The 18,810-nt window shown below is 37.6% G+C and overlaps 3 protein-coding genes across 6 annotated transcripts; 1 reads left to right on the plus strand and 2 right to left on the minus strand.

Moving 5' to 3' along the window:
* Positions 1-248: 248 nt before the first annotated feature.
* rundc1 (RUN domain containing 1) lies at positions 249-5,489 on the minus strand. Its single transcript, XM_065278526.2, has 5 exons — positions 4,939-5,489; positions 3,647-3,805; positions 3,070-3,268; positions 2,816-2,911; positions 249-2,667 (listed from the first exon to the last, which is right to left on the minus strand). Exons 1-5 carry the CDS (start codon positions 5,317-5,319, stop codon positions 1,796-1,798), a joined length of 1,707 nt encoding a protein of 568 aa, XP_065134598.1. The 5' UTR covers positions 5,320-5,489; the 3' UTR covers positions 249-1,795.
* A 460-nt stretch (positions 5,490-5,949) lies between these two features.
* grna (granulin a) lies at positions 5,950-15,099 on the minus strand. Of its 3 annotated transcripts, none has more exons than XM_065278444.2 (20): positions 14,951-15,099; positions 14,529-14,604; positions 13,672-13,809; positions 13,194-13,332; positions 12,930-13,027; positions 12,611-12,764; positions 12,393-12,499; positions 12,063-12,216; positions 11,846-11,952; positions 11,524-11,677; positions 11,306-11,412; positions 10,984-11,137; positions 10,766-10,872; positions 10,447-10,600; positions 10,229-10,335; positions 9,824-10,063; positions 8,968-9,255; positions 8,349-8,591; positions 7,990-8,235; positions 5,950-6,744 (listed from the first exon to the last, which is right to left on the minus strand). In XM_065278444.2, the coding sequence occupies exons 3-20, from the start codon at positions 13,807-13,809 to the stop codon at positions 6,634-6,636; spliced, it is 2,808 nt and encodes a 935-aa protein (XP_065134516.1). In that variant the 5' UTR covers positions 14,529-14,604; positions 14,951-15,099; the 3' UTR covers positions 5,950-6,633. The 3 variants fall into 3 exon arrangements, with proteins under 3 accessions (XP_065134516.1, XP_065134523.1, XP_065134537.1); XM_065278451.2 differs by having other exon boundaries at positions 14,955-15,089; XM_065278465.2 differs by lacking the exon at positions 8,968-9,255 and having other exon boundaries at positions 14,951-15,097.
* A 547-nt stretch (positions 15,100-15,646) lies between these two features.
* ifi35 (interferon-induced protein 35) lies at positions 15,647-18,612 on the plus strand. Of its 2 annotated transcripts, none has more exons than XM_065273895.2 (10): positions 15,647-15,739; positions 16,207-16,241; positions 16,335-16,406; positions 16,487-16,645; positions 16,731-16,847; positions 17,031-17,175; positions 17,279-17,385; positions 17,468-17,654; positions 17,737-17,846; positions 17,936-18,612. In XM_065273895.2, the coding sequence occupies exons 2-10, from the start codon at positions 16,218-16,220 to the stop codon at positions 18,143-18,145; spliced, it is 1,131 nt and encodes a 376-aa protein (XP_065129967.2). In that variant the 5' UTR covers positions 15,647-15,739; positions 16,207-16,217; the 3' UTR covers positions 18,146-18,612. The 2 variants fall into 2 exon arrangements, with proteins under 2 accessions (XP_065129967.2, XP_065129968.2); XM_065273896.2 differs by having other exon boundaries at positions 15,681-15,739; positions 16,207-16,247.
* The last annotated feature ends 198 nt before the right edge of the window (positions 18,613-18,810 follow it).

Genomic DNA, 18,810 nt, shown 5'->3' on the forward strand with positions numbered 1-18,810 from the left:
TCTACTGCCATAGCTGTAAACACCAACAAAAAAGTTTTTTATTGCATTATACAAAAAATTTTATATTTTTTTTAAACACGGAAAATTTATTTGCGGACATCTCTGCAGAAATCTATTAAAATGTTATACCCACCACTTTAAACAAAATTATATTTATTTTTATTTAATGTAAATATTTAGTAATGTAGATATTTTATAGAAAATCAAAGAGCGTAAAAATAGAAGAAAATGAGAACCAGATTCAAAGCGCATCTTGAACATTTAATCAACAAACTCACTGAAAACACACCATCATTACATCCAAAAATGATGGCACAGTTTTAAAAAGATTGTAATCGACACTGATTTGAAATTCCATAATTGAAATGGTGTCTGTCACTGAAAGAACACTTTAGAAAAAAATTTACAATGATACACAAAATAACAGTAAATCCTTAACAGATATAACAGAATTAAGATTAACCGAAACAATATTTAAGTATGCTAGACAGATATATTATTTTCAAAATAAAGTCAAGTTAAATCAGACGGGCATATGGAGACCATTAATAAATCACATGCATCCAATTTAAATAGTGCTTAATCTATTTACTAAATAAGGTAGAAAAGTCTCCTGCTCCATTATTTAAATAATCTATTAAGGAATGTGGAATCAGAAAAGGTACAGCAGCAGGATACAATTTCAGAGATTGTACATTCAGTGTTACAGAGAAGTAAACAAGGATTGACAAGACATGCTTCTCAACAGTGGCAGAGTAAATATATACCATATAATTCAGTCAGCATCAACGCACAGCATAGCAATTCACAGTCAGTAGATTTGTTTGTTTGACAGTATTTTCATCTGCTGTGAACATCCACAGAATTCCGATAATCGTGTCAGTTTTCTACAATCAATTGTACAGCACCAGCAGGCTGGAATGGGACAGACTGTGGAACGGGAGAATACACTGATATACAAAGCATTTAAGTGTTGTTTTGCACTCTTTCTTTGTACTGAATGACCTGAGTGTATTATTTGACCTAGGTGAGATCTCTTCAGCATGCATGGTCACCTCAGAGAGTGATAAGAGCACAGGGCAGACATGACCTGATATGCACTATTCCAGTGTTTGACTATTGACAGTGTTGTCCATGTTGATCTCCATTAATATGATTACAGCTGTGTAGTTGTGCAATTTAGTACATTCTTCATTTCCTATATTGTATTTACCTCATTGCAGGCAGCTACATATAGGTTTAAAAACAAAAAGTAACTATTTCCCTTCAGTGTATATTTACTTTACATAGATCTCAAACATACACAATGACCCTTTTAAAGGGTTAACATAATAATACATCCTCATAATATAGTGTGATTGATTTTGGTAAACACTGGACATTCCAAATCTATTTGAAGGATAGATGTTGTGGAGGCAGTCACATGCTCATGGTTACTAAACCAAGCAAATTTCACTTGAGGTATGATTAATGCAGCATATTAAAACCTGCTCATCTTCTTATAGCATAGAAGTGACTGAAGGCATCTGGACCAATATCAGCATAGTTGCAAAAAAAGTGCATGAGTTAATTCATTTCCAAATTACTTTGGAACTGTTCTGGTTCCAATTACTCATTTATTTGAGATTTTATTTTTTGATATGATTTGCATTATGAAGACAGGGAATTAGTGTTATAGAAAATGTTATTGAAGCTTCTGAGGATTGAAACCACATTCATTCTCTTTTCTCCTATTAACTCTTCTGTATATATTTTTTTATTTATACACACACTTCCAGCACACTGTTTTTTATGCTTAGAAAGCATCTTTTATATTTTTCAGTTGCCTGACGGCCAAGTCTACAGGAAGCTGGAACTTGAGGTGGCTAAGGCGACCCAGAATGCGCAGAGCGCCCTCAAAGCCTGTTTGCGCCATGTAGCTCCAAGATTGGTAGTGAGGGTGTACTAGTGTTCCAGACTTACACAGCAGATTGAGCCAAGACACAAGCCTCTGCTCATTGAGTGCCATGCACACTAAAGCCTTGAACTCAGAATCTGCACTCCGTTTGTATCGTCCATGCTCTTTAAGCACCGTATGTATGGCCCATAATAGAGACTGCTTTGGTGTTACTGTCACAGGTCCGTCCCCTACAGGCAAACTGAAGGATTGCGAGAGCTGGCGAGCGGGGGATTCCACAAAAGCCCGGCCATTTTTGGAATGATAGTATTTGACGAAAAGTTCCCACGGATGCAGGCTCTGTGGAGAAGAGCTGAGGGGCAGCAGGCATGAAATGGGGGCCAGCACCAAGCTCATGCCCTGGGATGGACTGTACAAGCCGTGGGCCAGCAAGTCGCGCAGGGCCATGGCCAGTTCTTTACGCACAGAAGCGGTCAGTTCGTCCCGAGGTCCTCCCGGTGACAGGCAGGTGGAGTAACTGACCACATGTTCCACCTGAGAGGCGGGCTGATGGCGAGAGGCTTGGAGACGGACGCGCTCTACGGCCCCTTCAAGTTTCTGCAGCAGAGGGCCGTAATCTTCTGCCTCACACCCCTGAGTCCACATACTGTTGGGCACGTGGCCTGCGGCACATCCAAACTGGCTCAAAGCAAAGATCTGCAGCACAGCTAAGGCTTTCTGGATCAGCTGAAGGCCAGTTTCACGGATCCTCTGTGCTTGTTCAGGGTCCACTAGGGGAGAGAAAATAACTTACAATTCACATATTTGGTGGTTTAATCTAGATATATTTACATTTATTCATCAATATGATTTTGTTGATCTTGATTATTGTTGTTGCTGCTGTGGTCACATAGTAAATCTAATAAAAAATGAACGAACCTTGCTTCATTCCTCCAGTTGTTCTTGTGTTTGTTCCAGCTGCTCGGGCCTGTTGGGTCTTCACACCATCATTTAAAAGAGGATTCCCCACCTCATCTAACAAATCAGGTGTAACAATGAGATATTTTAGATATCAATCTACCTTTATACTACTGAATGACAACACTTTTTAGGTAACCGCTAGATGTTACTTCACAGGAAACAGGAAGAACTACGCTGGGTACTGCATAAGCAGCATAAGCAGAATTTCTCACCCTGTATGAAGTTAATAAACATCTCAAGGTCTCTGATCTGGGTCTTGAGCTGCTCAACCAGTTGCTCTTTGACTCTGGCTGGGTTGACTATCTGAGCAATGGCCGCATCCACTCTCTGTCGAAGCTCCTCTGGTGTGAGATTCCCAATGTCTTCATTGAAGTTCACATCCAGCTTTTTAATAAGCTCATCAATGATCACCTATTACAAAAATGCATACTATTTAAAATGGGTTTACAGGAATTGTTCACTGTTCGTTCACCGTTAAGATTAATTAATTTCTCTAATGATGGATGGGCTTTAAAAATCGGTACTATTCAATGCCAGTGCAAAGCACAACCAGCATATTATTTAATATAACACTAAATATGTTCGGTTGAGGAAAGGAAGTCTTATACACATAGGCTGGCGGCATTAAGGTGAGTAAATAATGAAGTAGTTTTTATTTTATTTTTCAGTGAATTATTCCTTTAAAGGGAATAAGTGCAGTGTTAGTTTTGTATCTATAGAAAGTGCATCAGGTGCACTGAAATGACTTTTAGATTTATGCGCAAGAGGGTATTATGTGACAATGAGTACCCTCTGCCTCTCCATGACAACAGACTGAGGCAATGAGTCATAGCTGCCCTCCTGGTAGGCGAAGCGTTCCAGGTCGTCGAGTTGTGTCTTCAGCTGGAAAATCAACTCCTTCTGCTTTTGTCTCTGAGCTTCCAAATGTTCCCTCTTCTCTCTTTCACTCTAAATATTATGATCACATAAACACAAGCAAATTTAGCTTGAATACTAGTACATTAAACAGACTCTATAGTAGTAAATTGTAAAACAAGCAAAATAAAGACAAACGTGAGAAAGTTAACACTCTCTCCCATTCACAGAACCAAACCAACCCAAGTACAGATTTTTTCTCGCAGGGATAACTTAAATAAAATCATTAAAGTTGCATCAACAACAGTGATGTTGAATGTAAGGTTCGTGTTTAAAGTACTTACCAGTTCATCCTGCGAGCAAAGCGTGTGTGCAGATGAAGAAATAAGGAAAAAGGCATTTAAATAAGACTCTTAGGAGTAACAAGACATCCCGACAACTTCATACAGAGTTAAGGATGATTTTCAAAAGTTTCTTATATCGTCTTTAAATGGTTATTTTGTGTATGCTAACCAGTTCAGTTTTGTAAGCCATTTAAGAAATGAAGTTTAAACAAAACTGAAGCTGCCAAATTGTTTATATTTTAAGAGCAACATATAGAAATTGTATTGGGTGAATTGGTCTGGGTTATGCAGTAAATGCATTACAGGTATGATTGCAAAGACTGTAGACGAGCATTGAAGCAGGTGTATTCAAACAGTGGTTCCCAACCTTTTTCACTTCAAGGCCCCCTAGTTGCCCATAACAATCACTCGATATTTCCACATAAAATTAAAAAGAACTTGGAATGAATATATATCCGCTACTAAAATGTATATCCGCTACTAAAATGGCCAAACATAAGAAACATCATCTTGATTGTTGCCTGTTTTAGCTTATTTTAATGCTTGTTTTGTCCATTTTTTTAATAATTTTAAGTCATCTTGGAGCCCCCTTGGAATTCTTCTGAGGCCCCCCTGTGGGCCCCGACCCCCTGGTTGGGAAACACTGTATTAGAAAACAAACAGGACTGATGAATATGCATTAAATTGAGTCTCATCACCTGGCAACAAAGTACTTGTTCTGAGATAACATTTAATTTTGGTGAATGTGATCGCTGCTAATTTAGGCGTAAAAACATTGCATTATTGTCTTAAAATCTAACAAGCTCTCTCACGTTACCTCCCTTAGGTAGGAAGCTCACTAGGTTCTTAGAAACAATACCACCAGAAATCAATCAAACTTACAGAGTTCTCAAGCATCTGAGCATTCTGTGTTCTGCAGCCGACGACGTGAGGGCATCCTTTGAAAGCAAACTCCTCCAGCTCCAGCAGCATCCTCTCCTTCTCCTCGCTTTGAGCATGGACTATCTGTTTAAGTCGAAACTGCACTTGAGCGAAGTGAGAGGTTAAGGCGAGGAGCGATGAATTCAGCTGCTCCTGCTCGTCTTCCAGCTTCCTCAGTCTCGCTACCATCTCTGTGTCGCCGGAGGACGCAGAGGCAGACTGCGAGGCTCCCTTCCAAAGCTCATCCTCCGGGTTGGCCACGGCTCCAACAGGCGCCCAGCGCTCCCCGGCTCCCGCGAAGGCAGCCTCGCTGTCGGAAGTGGACAAGTCCTCCGTCGACATAGGACTGACAGATTGACAGCCTAGCTGTCCCTAAACGCTGTTTAGAGATTTAGAGAGCTTAACTGATCCACAATACCCAATACTATTCAATGTGAATCCAAAACATACGCAACGATCGCCGTAGCAGGTGCACCGCAGTATTACAGCGTATCCTTACGATTACGTCTTCGCAAACAACATTGCAACGTAATCGAACTGAGTGAGATCTCGCGATAATATGGAACCACCTCACCAGAGTTCTAGCACACGCGCTGGTCCATCAATGTGTTCTACAGATTCATGATCTATGGGACGGATGTAAACGTCAGTGACGTGATGACGTCAGCAGAACGCACAGTTATAAATCGACGGGCTCGGCTTTATTATTTACTCTTCTTTGTTTAAACTACAACGCCTCGATATTAGTCCCACACTCACATTCCTTGCACTGTACTGACCCACCAGAGATTTCATCTATCTATCTATCTATCTATCTATCTATCTATCTATCTATCTATCTATCTATCTATCTATCTATCTATCTATCTATCTATCTATCTATCTATCTATCTATCTGCTGGTACTTGTAATTGTGATATATATAAATAAAAAAGAATAAAAACAAATAAAGAAGGACAGAATTGTCGTATATAGTTTGGAATGACGCATTTTACTCAAGACATAATTTTTAATTATCTGTTACGAAGCATAAATCATCACAGCAATCATTTAGATCAATGGAAAATTACAGAAATCATTTGTACAGTTAGTGATTTTACTTGTGTATGATGTACCTGACCTGCAATATGGAGATACAGAGAAAATAAGAAACCATATCTGAAGTAATTTATTTAAATACTTATCCCTTGTCAAGTAATCGTTTTTATAAGGCGTAATGTTTATATGTTAAGTAGGCCTATGAACAGCGTTGGAAACCAAGACATATAGGGACTAGTCAACTTTTGCTATTGAGTCATAAATTCAAAGCAGCCAGTAGAGGGCAGAGACTGATTATGTGTTATTCACATGTATGTAGTAGTTTGTTTACTGTGTATATGTAGGCTACACACTTTACAGTAATGACACATGTACAACAAAATTAGTCAAAGAAGGTATTACTGATACTGACAGTTATTTTAGCCATCATGTCCAGCTTTCACACAAAAATCCTGTTCAAATACAATGAACTGCAATAACATGTTAACTTCTCTTTTTATTTGCACTGATTAGTCACATTTAAAAAAATCCCACATTTAAAAAAACCCACACTGAAAGAGGTGTGGGGCATTGTGTTTTCGTAGAAACAGCTCATTTCTTTTCTGGGGAAAACCTCCTCTAGTTGCCCCAGCTGTTCCATTTGAGGCCTTTGGGTTTACTACATACTCGATCCTTACCGCACGTGTATCCGGCAGGACAGCAGTGTTTCATATCATCACAACACACAGCCTAGATAGAGAAATAAAGAAAAGAGAAGGGAAAGTGGAAGGTTGAGAAAGGGAACTTTTGCATAGTAGACATTTCCGGTTTGCCTGGCATTTAAATGTACAATATTTAAATAGAGCTGGGGTTATGAGACAGCATGGTAATTTTTTTATATTTATATATACATAAGAAACCCACAAAGGGATTTTCACATATTACGCCTTGTACATAAGAAATATGGCTGTTTAAAGGGACAGTTCGGCCAAAAATGATATTAAACCCATGATTTCACCCCCAAGATGTCTGAGATGCATATGTCCATCATTTTTCAGACGAACACATTTTCATTTATTTTAGAAAATGTCCTAGATCTTTTAGTTGTTGAAATGTTATGGGGTCTGCTCCTTCTAGTCCAAAAAATGTGCCTCCATCCTTCACAAAAGTAATCCAACCGGCTTCATGGGGATAAACAAAGGCTCTCTGATGGTAATCCATCCCGTGTTGACAGAGAAATATCCATATTTAAAACTTTATAAACAAAAGTAACTATAGCTTACGGTAACGCCAGCATCTTAGTTCCATCCACATTTAGATAAGAGTGTATGCAGTTTGCGGAGGGTTCTCTGCTGCTGCTCAGTGCCCCCGCACATTTGTCATACACTACGCTGATACTCTCTCCCGAATACAGGGGAGTCTAAGATGGCGGTGTTACTGGAAGCTATTTCGTTTATAAAGTATTTCTCTGACAACACCGCACGGATTACCCTCAGAAGGCCTTTGTTTAACCCCCTGAACCATTTAGATTTCTTTTGTGAAGGATGGATGCACATTTTTTGGACTTGAAGGAGCATACCCCGTAACTTTATATTTTAACAACTGAAAGACTTAGGACATTTTCTAAAATAACTGAAAATGTTTTGTCTGAAGAATGATGGACATGTGCATCTCGGAATGCTTGGGGGTGAGTAAATCTTTTTACATAGTTTTTATCAATTTTATATCATTTTTGTCCGAACTATGCCTTTTTAACACCTAGTTCAGACATGTAGTGCAAATTAACATTGTATAATGACTACCATAAAGTTATAAAAAAGGTTTAAGTTTGAGAAATTAGCTTCTGAGTATAGTGCATATGTATATTTTACCTATAGTAAAAAAAAAGTAAAATGAAATAAATAATTCACCTTTAATTAACAGTAATTCTTTTTATATAAGTGAAAGAGGAAAAAGTGGAATTCACTACCCAGCATCATCGAGACTATACTTTACCTTTGGAGATGGACAACATGCCCAGGTGGTCTCAGAGGTTTTACAACACGTCTCACTATCAAGGCACCTATGTCCATCACCACACTGAATGTCCTTTATTGAGCTGATTGGTTGTTGCTCTTTGCCACCAGTGTGGGTGAGTGGGACTCTGTCCACCTGCAGCCAGGTGTTTTGCACACAGTCCCCACCCGCATCACACGTGTAACCCTTGGGACAGCAGTGCTCATGATCTGGGCAGCAAACAGCCTATGCATGCAAAAAGTAGTTTGGATATATTGATTTTGAATATATACATCGAACTGGGTCAGAACAAACAGCACATACTGTATAGTTAATCCCAACAAACATTCAGTACTTACCTCAGGAAGAGGGCAGCAACCCCAATCTCCAGAAGAAAGACGGCAACAGGTGTATCCCGTCTGGCAACTGGTCTGATCATCGCACTTAACATCGCCAAGGTCAGAGCTTGGAGCTGGAGTGCTCTTGGCAGCAATTTTTTTGTACCAAGGAATCACAGCACCTCTCTTGACGCAGGTCACCTTGCTCACATCACACTCATAGCCAGCTGGACAACAGTGATCTCCATCCTTGCAACATACAGCCTAAAACACAGGAAGCAATGCATTTAGATGACAAAAAAAAAACAGACTAACCACTGAAAATATGATGCTGCATTTATGTTTTAAATAGCAACAAAATGTGTATATCTATCTTTGGCATTTTGCTTAGGAGTTTTGTTTGTGTGATAAGGCAAGTAAGGGCTGCATCACACTGTTATGCCAACAAGGAAGTATCTATTCTGAAAAGTTTAAGATTTAATGGCATGCAACAGCATGTCTCCAAATCTAGCAAAACAGGCATGATGGAAAAACCGGACAAACAACCACCAAGAAGTTTTATTTTCCACTGGTGACTGGCAAAATTTAGGAGATGTTTATAAGGATGAAACCTCGGTTTGAACTTCTAATTCACACTCACATCAGGCAACGGGCAGCAGCCCCATTTGCTGGTTTTTGCAATCAAACAGCAAGTGGTATGAACTGGGCAGGAAGTTTGTGCATCACATGGCACCCTGCTATTGTACTTTCTCACTCCCGTTTCTTCTTTCACTTCCTCATGCTGTGTCTGTCTGTGACCTTCCTTAGCTGAGCCAGGAATAATGACTGTCATGGGCACAGAGGTGCCGCCATTGTCACAGGTGAGTGTTATGAAGTTGCAAGTGAAGCCTTGAGGACAGCAATGTAAATGATCCCAACAACACACAGCCTGCAGGCAGATGATTTATTATTTGTATTGATGCTATTGTTCGAAAAAACTAGCCGAAAACATCTAGTTGTCTGCCTTTTGGTTGTAACACGGAGCAGGATGGATTACAAAAGCAACATCGATAAGGGAACATCGAGGACCAATAGGGTAAAATTTGTGACACTTCAATATGAGGTTCAAGGAACATTAAAACCCTAACGTGTATGCACTATAAATCACTGCTAATGCATATTTGTGAATAATGCTGTTAATCCAAAATGAAAACACAAAATATCCAACAAAAAAATGCTACTTAAAAAATCTAAATCTGTTTTAAACATAACTGGTTGAAAATCATTATCATCACACTTTTAAACAGAGACACAATAGAAAAAATGAAAATGCAGTGTGTTACTTCTCACTTGGTTACTCTTACAGAATTAGATCATTTGCATTTTTCTTTGAGACATACTTATGCTTTCGGCAAACACGTTTATACCGCAACATAAAGTAATTTCAACATATACTTTTTTTAAATTGCTAGCTCTACTGTTTGGGCTACCTACAAGAATGATACTTTACACCATACCTCAGGCATGGGACAGCAATTCCAGTCTGCATCTATGTTCTTACAGCAAGTGTTGGATTCAGGACAAGAGTGACTGGAGTCACAACTCTTATTCTCATGTGACCCTAGACCTTCTCTAGGACGAGTGGGTATCTTCTCAAACCAGGGTACAGAGCCTGATGGGTCCTCACATGTCTCAGCAGCCACATTACATGTCATACCATTAGGACAACAGTGAATAAAATCTTCACAACACACAGCCTACAGAGGAAATAAACACACATCTGAATTAGCATAAAAAGCTTATATTGTAAAGAGGGATAGGTACAGTATATGTATTGTAGAGATGTTTATAAACTAAATAATTTATAGAAATGGCTAAGCTACTTGCAAAATTCTGGTATATATCCTGATAAGGTGATTTACCTTTGGGAGAGGACAGCAGGCCCATCCTCCCTCTTTAGTCTTACAGCATGTGGAATCATCCGAACATGTCACAGTGCCATCACAGGGAATATCAGAGGTGGAAGACACTGGAAATTACATAAATTGTTTAATTAAGGACCAGTTAGAAAAGTAAAACATTTTGTGTTTTAGTGAAGTTTAGGTTACGTTTGGATTTAGTAGCTGCTCTGTTGACCTACATTTTGTGTCACCCACATTCTGACTGCTGATTGGTTGAACGGGTATCTTCTCAAACCAGGGTACAGAGCCTGATGGGTCCTCACATGTCTCAGCAGCCACATTACATGTCATACCATTAGGACAACAGTGAATAAAATCTTCACAACACACAGCCTACAGAGGAAGTAAACACACACCTGAATTAGCATAAAAAGCTTATATTGTAAAGAGGGATAGGTACAGTATATGTATTGTAGAGATGTTTATAAACTGAATAATTTATAGAAATGGCTAAGCTACTTGCAAAATTCTGTAATATATCCTGATAAGATGATTTACCTTTGGCAGAGGACAGCAGGCCCATCCTCCCTCTTTAGTCTTACAGCATGTGGAATCATCCGAACATGTCACAGTGCCATCACAGGGAATATCAGAGGTGGAAGACACTGGAAATGACATAAACTGTTTAATTAAGGACCAGTTAGAAAAGTAAAACATTGTGTGTTTTAGTGAAGTTTAGTTTAAGTTTGGATTTAGTAGCTGCTCTGTTGACCTACATTTTGTGTCACCCACATTCTGACTGCTGATTGGTTGAACTGGTATCTTCTCAAACCAGGGTACAGAGCCTGATGGGTCCTCACATGTCTCAGCAGCCACATTACATTTCATACCATTAGGACAACAGTGAATAAAATCTTCACAACACACAGCCTACAGAGGAAGCAAACACACACCTGAATTAACATAAAAAGCTTATATTGTAAAGAGGGGTGTATACTACAGTATATGTATTGTAGAGATGTTTATGAATTAAATAATTAATAGAAATGGCTAAGCTAATTGCAAAATCCTGTAATATATCCTGATAAGGTGATTTACCTTTGGGAGAGGACAGCAGGCCCATCCTCCCTCTTTAGTCTTACAGCATGTGGAATCATCTGAACATGTCACAGTGCCATCACAGGGAATATCAGAGGTGGAAGACACTGGAAATGACATAAACTGTTTAATTAAGGACCAGTTAAAAAAGTAAAACATTTTGTGTTTTAGTGAAGTTTAGTTTAAGTTTGGATTTAGTAGCTATTTTGTTGACCTACATTTTGTGTCACTCGCATTCTGACTGCTGATTGGTTGAACTGGTATCTTCTCAAACCAGGGTACAGAGCCTGATGGGTCTTCACATGTCTCAGCAGCCACATTACATTTCATACCATTAGGACAACAGTGAATAAAATCTTCACAACACACAGCCTACAGAGGAAGTAAAGACACATCTGAATTAGCATAAAATGCTTGTATTGTAAAGAGGGGTGTATACTACAGTATATGTATTGTAGAGATGTTTATAAACTAAATAATTTATAGAAATGGCTAAGCTACTTGCAAAATTCTGGTATATATCCTGATAAGATGATTTACCTTTGGGAGAGGACAGCAGGCCCATCCTCCCTCTTTAGTCTTACAGCATGTGGAATCATCCGAACATGTCACAGTGCCATCACAGGGAATATCAGAGGTGGAAGACACTGGAAATGAAATAAACTGTTTAATAAAGGACCATTTAGAAAAGTAAACGTTGTGTGTTTTAGTGAAGTTTAGTTTAAGTTTGGATTTAGTAGCTATTTTGTTGACCTACATTTTGTGTCACCCGCATTCTGACTGCTGATTGGTTGAACGGGTATCTTCTCAAACCAGGGTACAGAGCCTGATGGGTCCTCACATGTCTCAGCAGCCACATTACATTTCATACCATTAGGACAACAGTGAATAAAATCTTCACAACACACGGCCTACATAGGAAATAAACACACATCTGAATTAGCATAAAAATCTTTTCTAAAGAGGGGTATATAAAGGTAGGTACAGTAGGCTATATGTATTGTAGAGATGTTTATAAACTGAATAATTTATAGAAATGGCTAAGCTACTTGCAAAATTCTGTAATATATCCTGATAAGAGATTTACCTTTGGCAGAGGACAGCAGGCCCATCCTCCCTCTTTAGTCTTACAGCATGTGGAATCATCCGAACATGTCACAGTGCCATCACAGGGAATATCAGAGGTGGAAGACACTGGAAATGACATAAACTGTTTAATTAAGGACCAGTTAGAAAAGTAAAACGTTGTGTGTTTTAGTGAAGTTTAGTTTAAGTTTGGATTTAGTAGCTGCTCTGTTGACCTACATTTTGTGTCACCCATATTCTGACTGCTGATTGGTTGAACTGGTATCTTCTCAAACCAGGGTACAGAGCCTGATGGGTCCTCACATGTCTCAGCAGCCACATTACATTTCATTCCATTAGGACAACAGTGAATAAAATCTTCACAACACACAGCCTACAGAGGAAGTAAACACACATCGGAATTAACATAAAAATCTTATATTCTAAATAGGGGTATATAAAGGTAGGTACAGTATATGTATTGTAGAGATGTTTATAAACTGAATAATTTATAGAAGTGGCTAAGCTACTTGCAAAATTCTGTAATATGATGAATTACCTTTGGCAGAGGACAGCAGGCCCATCCTCCCTCTTTAGTCTTACAGCATGTGGAATCATCCGAACATGTCACAGTGCCATCACAGGGAATATCAGAGTCTGAAGATACAGACAACACCATTTCTGAATAAAATGCCTACTTTTCTAAAATACATCACAACACAGTAAAGAAGTAAAGTCGATTGAACTTCCGTGTCACGGGGACTTTAATGCTGAAGCTAACCGCCTGATAATGTTCTAAAATGTTTGATGCAAGCATATAGACCTGTGGAAAGGCTTGTATGTTCAGCATGCAACCTCTCCGCCCATGGCAGTGAATGTGTGGCATTCTGACACATAGAGTCCTTTACTTGGCAGAGCATGCCCTCAGGACAACAATGCAGGTGGTCTTCACAACACTCTCCCTATAACACACACATGCACAATGTAAACATCCCTTTGATAGTACACACAGAAAACCCCTAACTGAGGATTTATTTCCTTGAGCTTTCTGAATAACAAAGCAGTTAAATAGTAAAGTGTAGTGAGCCCTGGAACTACTTCTTGTCCGCTGTTCACTAGAAAAGTGATTTGCATATTGTTGTTTGCCTTATCATACTCCATATAAATGAGCTGACATGGTGTATGTGTGTATGTGTAGGTTTTTTTAAGGTTATTGGCTTGAGAGTAAAATGGGTGACACTAACACACACACACACACATATATAGTATATACAGTATATCTAGTTTGTTTTGTCTCTTACATGATGTAAGGGACAGCAGCTGGTGTCTCCAGAGGGAGCCTGGCAGCATGTCTGGCCTGCCTCACAGACATCATTGTTGGAGCATTGCAAGCAAGCAACCAGGGTCACGAGTGCTAAGCCTACTATCAGTTTCAACATCTGAAATATAATGGAAAATAAAGACAATATTTTGCAGTTATCAGGACTCAAAGGTTTGAAGAATATCCCAGATAGATTCACAGTTCCTAGCATTTAAACTTTAAGAAAACGTTTTAAAAGTATCCTGCACTGTATACTTCACTCTTAACTTTGAGTTTATTTTCCGTTCCCATATTTTGTAAAGTATTTTGCATTAACCACTGTGTATCACTTCCTATTTCACATGATAAAGGAAAGACGCACATACAATGATATGAAACACTTAGAATATACATGTTAAAAGGTTAAAGTAGGCTATTTTAAAAGATAAAGAAATCACTGAATGGAAATGTACTTTGTCATTTAGCCATTCCTACAGTAAAAATCACTTTAATGAAAATACTCTTAAGCTTTGTTTAGTATGTTAGCTTGGGGACACTGGTGCCATCAGGCAAAAAAAGTTCAGATTCTTTACTTGATAACTGGAAATTCCCCACAGGTTTGCCAAATAAACCTTATGATGGCTGATGTATTTATAATAGCAAACTATTTGACAGATAAAAATGAGGAACTGTAAATGGGGCAAGGTTTTTTTTACTTCCACTGATACAATTGTTACATTTTAGTTGGTTTTTCTTCCTCAAAATATTGCAGAAAAGCATTTTTACTCTGTTTCTATATTTTAATTTTTTTTTATTTATGCTAAATAAACATCTTTTGAACTCTTTGGGTTAACTTACATTAACATGTAATTAACAAGTGGATTGTTAAGCAAGAACAGCTGCAGGTGACCAGTCCGTAGATACCTGGAGCAGGCTACAGGATACAAGCAGAAATAAACTTTTTAGTCAAATAAATAAACATTTGACTATAATTAGTTCAGAGTTTGCTGCATAAAATAAATTAAAAATAGATAAAATTACTACATAAAAAATATTTAAGGACACGCAAGCAGTTTAAAAATGGTTTAAATTACAGTTTAAGTATGGTTTTTCAGGTTTCCCATTTACAGTAGGAAAACCATTTCCTCTAGCAACGCATGACGCGTTACAAGTACAAATAGTCCAGTCCCAGTGTATACTAGGCTAATTCACAGTGCAATAGGCAAAACTCATTCAACTTTTTGCATTTAAAACGACAATTAAACAATGAAATATCAGACCTACTGTGTCTCCTCTCAGCGTTCAAGCGATGTTGGGGTTATCCTAATATTGAGAAGTATGCTTCTTAAATGCAGAGATTTAACTCCGCCTATGTGAATGTATCAGTCAACTGAAAAGAGGCGTGTCGTGTCGTCTATCTCGTGATTTTAAAGCGGGTAAAATACCTGTAAGTACAAATTTAAATACATAAAAAGTGAAATGAGTATGGATTAAAATTCATAAGGGTATATATCATCATAACACCTCTAAAGTAGTAGACTGTTGGACCTGGTGACATTTTATTTTGACTATAAACCTATAAAAAAATAAGCTCCATGTTTACAGTTGCTGTGACTCATAGTACAGGTGGGTGAAGCTTCCAAGGGGGAGGGATAAAGTGTATTCCCGATAATCAAAACTAACAAAACTTTATTAATATTTATACAAGTATTAATTAAAACATATGTACAGTTTAAAACTTCCCAATGTTCAGACATAATCTATTAATGTGTAATAACGTTACAAAGTAAGTAATAAATTACCATAAAAAGGATAATATGATGTAAGTCTAAATATGAATGTTATTGTTTACAGATTTTAAAAATATGACCATATATTAAATCAATGCACCATTTTGTTGCTACAGTACTGTTTGTAAAGACAAATTATAAAGTAAAAAAAAAACGTTAAGACGTTAAGTTTCAAGATTATTTTTAACTGTGAACTGCACTTGCGGAAGAATTGTGACGCCCCTCAAATCCACAAAAACGAAAGCGAAAGCAGTGTGAGCTGTGGTTTTCTTATTTACGGTATGAATTTCTTTTGTCTGTTTATTTATTTATACTTAGGCATAAAATACTTAATTCTAAACAGAAGAGAGTTTTAATGACAATTTCTTGTAAGTTTTAATTAAATTGTTTTAGTTACTATACGTCCTATTTTGTTAAAGAATTGCTGTGACAGACGCAGTAGGCTAGAAAGTAAAAGTGTTTAATGTCACAAAATTAACTAGACTAAATAACGTTGTGTGAAATAACGCATTCAATTACACTTTGTAATTTTAAAATATAAAGTTTTATAAAGCAGTTTTCTCTTTTAACAACAATTTTGAGGTCGTTTCCTGTTTCGGGTTTTAGCTCAGTTCTTTATTAACAGGATGACACACAACACAAATGACTAACGTTATATAAAGATTAAATAAAAAACATTACTTCCAGATTTTCATTTAATACATGTTGGGGGGTAGGCCTATAACAGCAATGTCTAATTTTTTCAGAGGTTACGTCAATGCTACGTCAGATGTCTACCGAGGTAAAGGTACTTATAAAACATTTTTTTTATTCACATCTATACATTTTTAATTACAATGATGAATACGTGGTTTTTCTGTCTGTCAACTCCCAGGATTTCTCCCTTATTAATGGTGATTCTATGGGAACCCTGGAGAACATACAGAAGGAGATCAACAAATGCAAGGTGGGTACAGGGTTGAAATGCTGGACATCTCTAAACATAAAAACAAGCCTTACTTACCATGTCCTCTGGTCTGTCTACAGTGTCAACATGAAGCTTTATTAAAGGAGCATGAAATAATTAAAGATGGAATAGAAAACAACAAAACCTTTGCTAAGAAATTTCAACAACGCACTGAAGACAAAAAAAATTCTCTTGAGGTAGACGACAAAAAACGTACTGAGAGATTGGAGAAAGAGCAGGTGTGTCTAAATACATCTAATACATTTTCATGAAGAAAATATTTTTCCATAATTCTTGTTTGTTAATGGGTTCAAATTTGTGCAGGAGAAACTGAGCACTTCACAAAAGGAACAGGAAAAACTCAGAACAGAAATCATGCGAATGAAGGAGGAGCTGGAAAGTGTGGAGAAGAAAAATGACTTTCTAAGACAAAAAACTGAGGTCAGTAGGACCTTCAAGGAAACATAGTCAAACCTAAGCTTCAGTCTCTGTGGACTCATTTTATCAAATTACTTTTCATCTCCTAAATAATGAATTATATACCCATCTAAATATCTAAGATCAGTCTGTAGGCTATTTTAAATTCTCACCGAGTTTGAGGCTGAATCTTTGTTTGCTCTATAGGTCTCTACAGCAGTGCCTGAGAAGAAGGTTGTATTTAAAGGAAAGACGGCAGAAGGTGCACATTGTCAGAGCTTTGATGCAAATCCCCGCATAGTTTATCCGATGGAGGGCGGGACAGCACTGATCACCTTTGAGGATGAGGGAGGTCAGAAAAACCTTTTCTGTCACACCTGGAAATAGAGCATTACAATATAGGCTTTCTTTTCTTTTTGGAAATCTAAATTTTTACCTTTTTACCTGATTTTTAGTGGCTCAAAAGGTTTTGAGTTTGAAGGAGCATAAAGTGCAGCTCGGGGAATGTACCATTAATGTGCAGGCTCAACCAATTCAGTTCCTTGTACCAACCTATATTGAGGTAATGGGAAGAAAGAGACCTCCTAGGTGGATTCTATTCATGATTTAAGATGGTCCGACATCTTTTTTTTTTTAATTATTAGATGGACACGCAGATTTGCCCACACAGAATTTTAGTCTCTAATCTGCCAAATAAAGTACCTGAGGACAAACTGCTAGACAAACTGCAGATCCATTTTGCAAAGAAAAAACATGGAGGCGGCGATGTGGATGATGTAGACATGCTGCATGATTCTGGCACTGTGGTCATTACCTTTACAGAAAATAATGGTTTGTTTTTCTAAATTTGCTTGATTTAAAAGCCTTATCCACGATGTTTTTAATTCCCATTGGCTTTTCCATCTGCCTTTAGTTGCCAAAGGTCTTACAGACCAACTGGAACATAAAGTAGAATTCATGAAAAACCAGACACACAAAGTAAAAGTCACTCCATTCCTCAATGGCGAGATTTCACGACTTCAGGTAAAGGAGTTGCTTTTCATGATGCAAATACAAATTGCTATTAAGATCAATGCAGATCGAACTAAAAGCCTACTGTTTCTCACTTTCAGAACCGCAACTCGATGTGCCTGCGCACAGTTAAACTTACAGGCATTCCTGACATTATGGAACTAGAGAATCTGCAGGACCACCTGGAGATCCACTTTCAGAAGGCAACCAATGGTGGCGGAGAGGTGGAGAGCATCATATACAACCCCATTGACCACACCACCCTGGCTCTTTTCACAGAGGACTCCCCTGAAGACAGCCAAAGCATCTAAAACAACATTTCCACTGATATTGTACAGCTAGTAAACCTGAATAGCTATTAAATATTATGCTGATTTAGATTTCATGACCTCCTGATTTGGGTCTATTAAGATAAACAAATTCCTACCTCTTTATTTGGTTATCTTTAACTCATTACACTTTAAGGGCTATACATAGATTAAACTATACATTATATAATTCATTATTACATAAGAGCTATTTTAACGTTACAGGCTTTAGTTAAAAAATTGTCATGTTTGTAAATCTTATCTATGGGAAGATGTGGGATTATTCAGTTTATTCAGTTAAATGTCTCACATATTAAAATATTTAAAAGTTGTACTCAAAGTCTGAATGTAATAGTGTGAAAGTACCTACCATGCATAAATGTAAGTGAAAAATTATGGTCATGGTTACTGTGAAAGAACAAATAAGTGAAATAACAAAAAGTCTTACAAATAAATTTGCCAAAAATGACTATGAAGCGAAACTGGTTTGTAAATGTTACTGTTTATGTGAGACAAATACCCTGGTGTGCATTTGTATGTAAACTTTTGAGCATTTGAGCTTCTATCAATACAAAGTAAATAATATCTAAAAAAAAAAAAAAAAAAAACACATAGAACCTTATAGAAACTATAGATTCTCAAAACAACTATGATTTTGCCACTATGTG

Source organism: Paramisgurnus dabryanus, chromosome 3, assembly GCF_030506205.2.
Source record: "Paramisgurnus dabryanus chromosome 3, PD_genome_1.1, whole genome shotgun sequence".
In the NCBI taxonomy this organism is placed as follows: domain Eukaryota; kingdom Metazoa; phylum Chordata; class Actinopteri; order Cypriniformes; family Cobitidae; genus Paramisgurnus; species Paramisgurnus dabryanus.